The 1,158-nt window shown below is 41.3% G+C and overlaps 1 protein-coding gene across 9 annotated transcripts in view; it reads right to left on the bottom strand.

The window, feature by feature from the left end:
• The window catches only part of LOC108298959 (translin-like), a 6,765-nt gene extending 6,031 nt beyond the window's left edge, over positions 1-734 (bottom strand). For 3 of the 9 annotated variants that reach the window (XR_005198834.1, XR_005198833.1, XR_005198832.1), the window contains exon 1: positions 102-729. Coding sequence is in view for 4 of the 9 variants with exons in the window: in XM_037735921.1 (XP_037591849.1) it covers positions 102-142 (41 nt within the window). In the remaining 5 variants the exon portion in view is untranslated. Of the gene's footprint in view, positions 1-101 lie in introns of all 9 variants that reach the window. The other 6 variants (XM_017521435.2, XM_037735922.1, XR_005198836.1 and 3 more) reach the window with 5 other exon arrangements.
• Positions 735-1,158: the final 424 nt, after the last annotated feature.

Below are 1,158 nucleotides of genomic sequence, written 5' to 3'. Positions count from 1 at the left end.
ACACATTAGGATGTTTACCTAGTTGTAAGCAATCATTTGGTACATATAATTTTTCTCCTTTTTTTTACTTAACATTATAAAATGCTATTTTTCTTACAAACCTGCAATACTGTTCAGCAGGAAACTTGGTCTTCCAAGACATTAGATGTGCTTTTACTGTACCAAAATGTTCTCGAGCTTTCAAACAACTCTTTGAAACTAATCACAAAAGATAACCAAATGTAATATTGAAACACTTATCAAATTTCAAATATAGTTCTCGCTTAATAATCTAAGTAATCTATCTGGGAATGAATCAACATTTTTTTTAACCTCACAACTAATGTACACGTCTCTGCTTTTCAACCTGGCTCTCAAAATATCATCCCTAGTTTCCCTACTAATAAGCTATACTGAAAAATAAACAAACAACTTGCTAAAAGGGAATATATTAGGAGACACATTGGTAATTGGCTAAGTTGTCATAAATAACGTCATCCTTCAGGGGCTGTGCACCAGCCGCTATTCCTGTTCACTCCTGAGAGAATGCTTAGAATTGGATTGCTCCTTCTTCCCGTATGTGGCAGAAAAAAAGCCTTTACCAACTATTCACAATCAAGATGACCAACTCTATATCATTAAGAAAAATGGAGAGAGATCCAAGATGGCTGATCACTAGCAGCTCGGGATTGTAGCTCCCAGTGAAAGCGCAGAGAACGAGAGGACGCCACACTTTCAGATGAAGTTTTGTTGCTCACGCACCAGGAGATTCCCAGCGGAGGAGCCCCACGGGTCGCCAGCGTGACTCTTGTGGCCGGCGAGGCGGTTTTGCCACTGCCTTGGTGCAGCGGTTCTTGGTGCAGAGTCAGGAAAGCACCATCAATCTTAACGCCGCGGTTTTGACCAGCACAGTGGGTTGTTCAGATTTTAGGGCTGGGAATCAACAAGTTGGATGTCCACTCAGAAACCCAATTATAAAGACGGTAATTATAAAGGCCACAGATGGATAAATCTATAATGAAGGGAAGAAACCAGCCTAAAAAGGCTGAGAATACCCAAAATCAGAACGCCTCTCCCTCTACAGGGGATCACAGTTCCTCATCAGCAACAGAACAAGGCCTGATGGAGAACCAGCGTGTTCCATTAACAAAAGCAGCCTTCAAAAGGTGGATGAGAAGA

Source organism: Cebus imitator, unplaced genomic scaffold, assembly GCF_001604975.1.
Source record: "Cebus imitator isolate Cc_AM_T3 unplaced genomic scaffold, Cebus_imitator-1.0 Scaffold1282, whole genome shotgun sequence".
NCBI lineage: Eukaryota > Metazoa > Chordata > Mammalia > Primates > Cebidae > Cebus > Cebus imitator.
The sequence above is the reverse complement of the archived record's forward strand: the minus strand, read 5'-3'. Positions and strand labels throughout refer to the sequence as shown.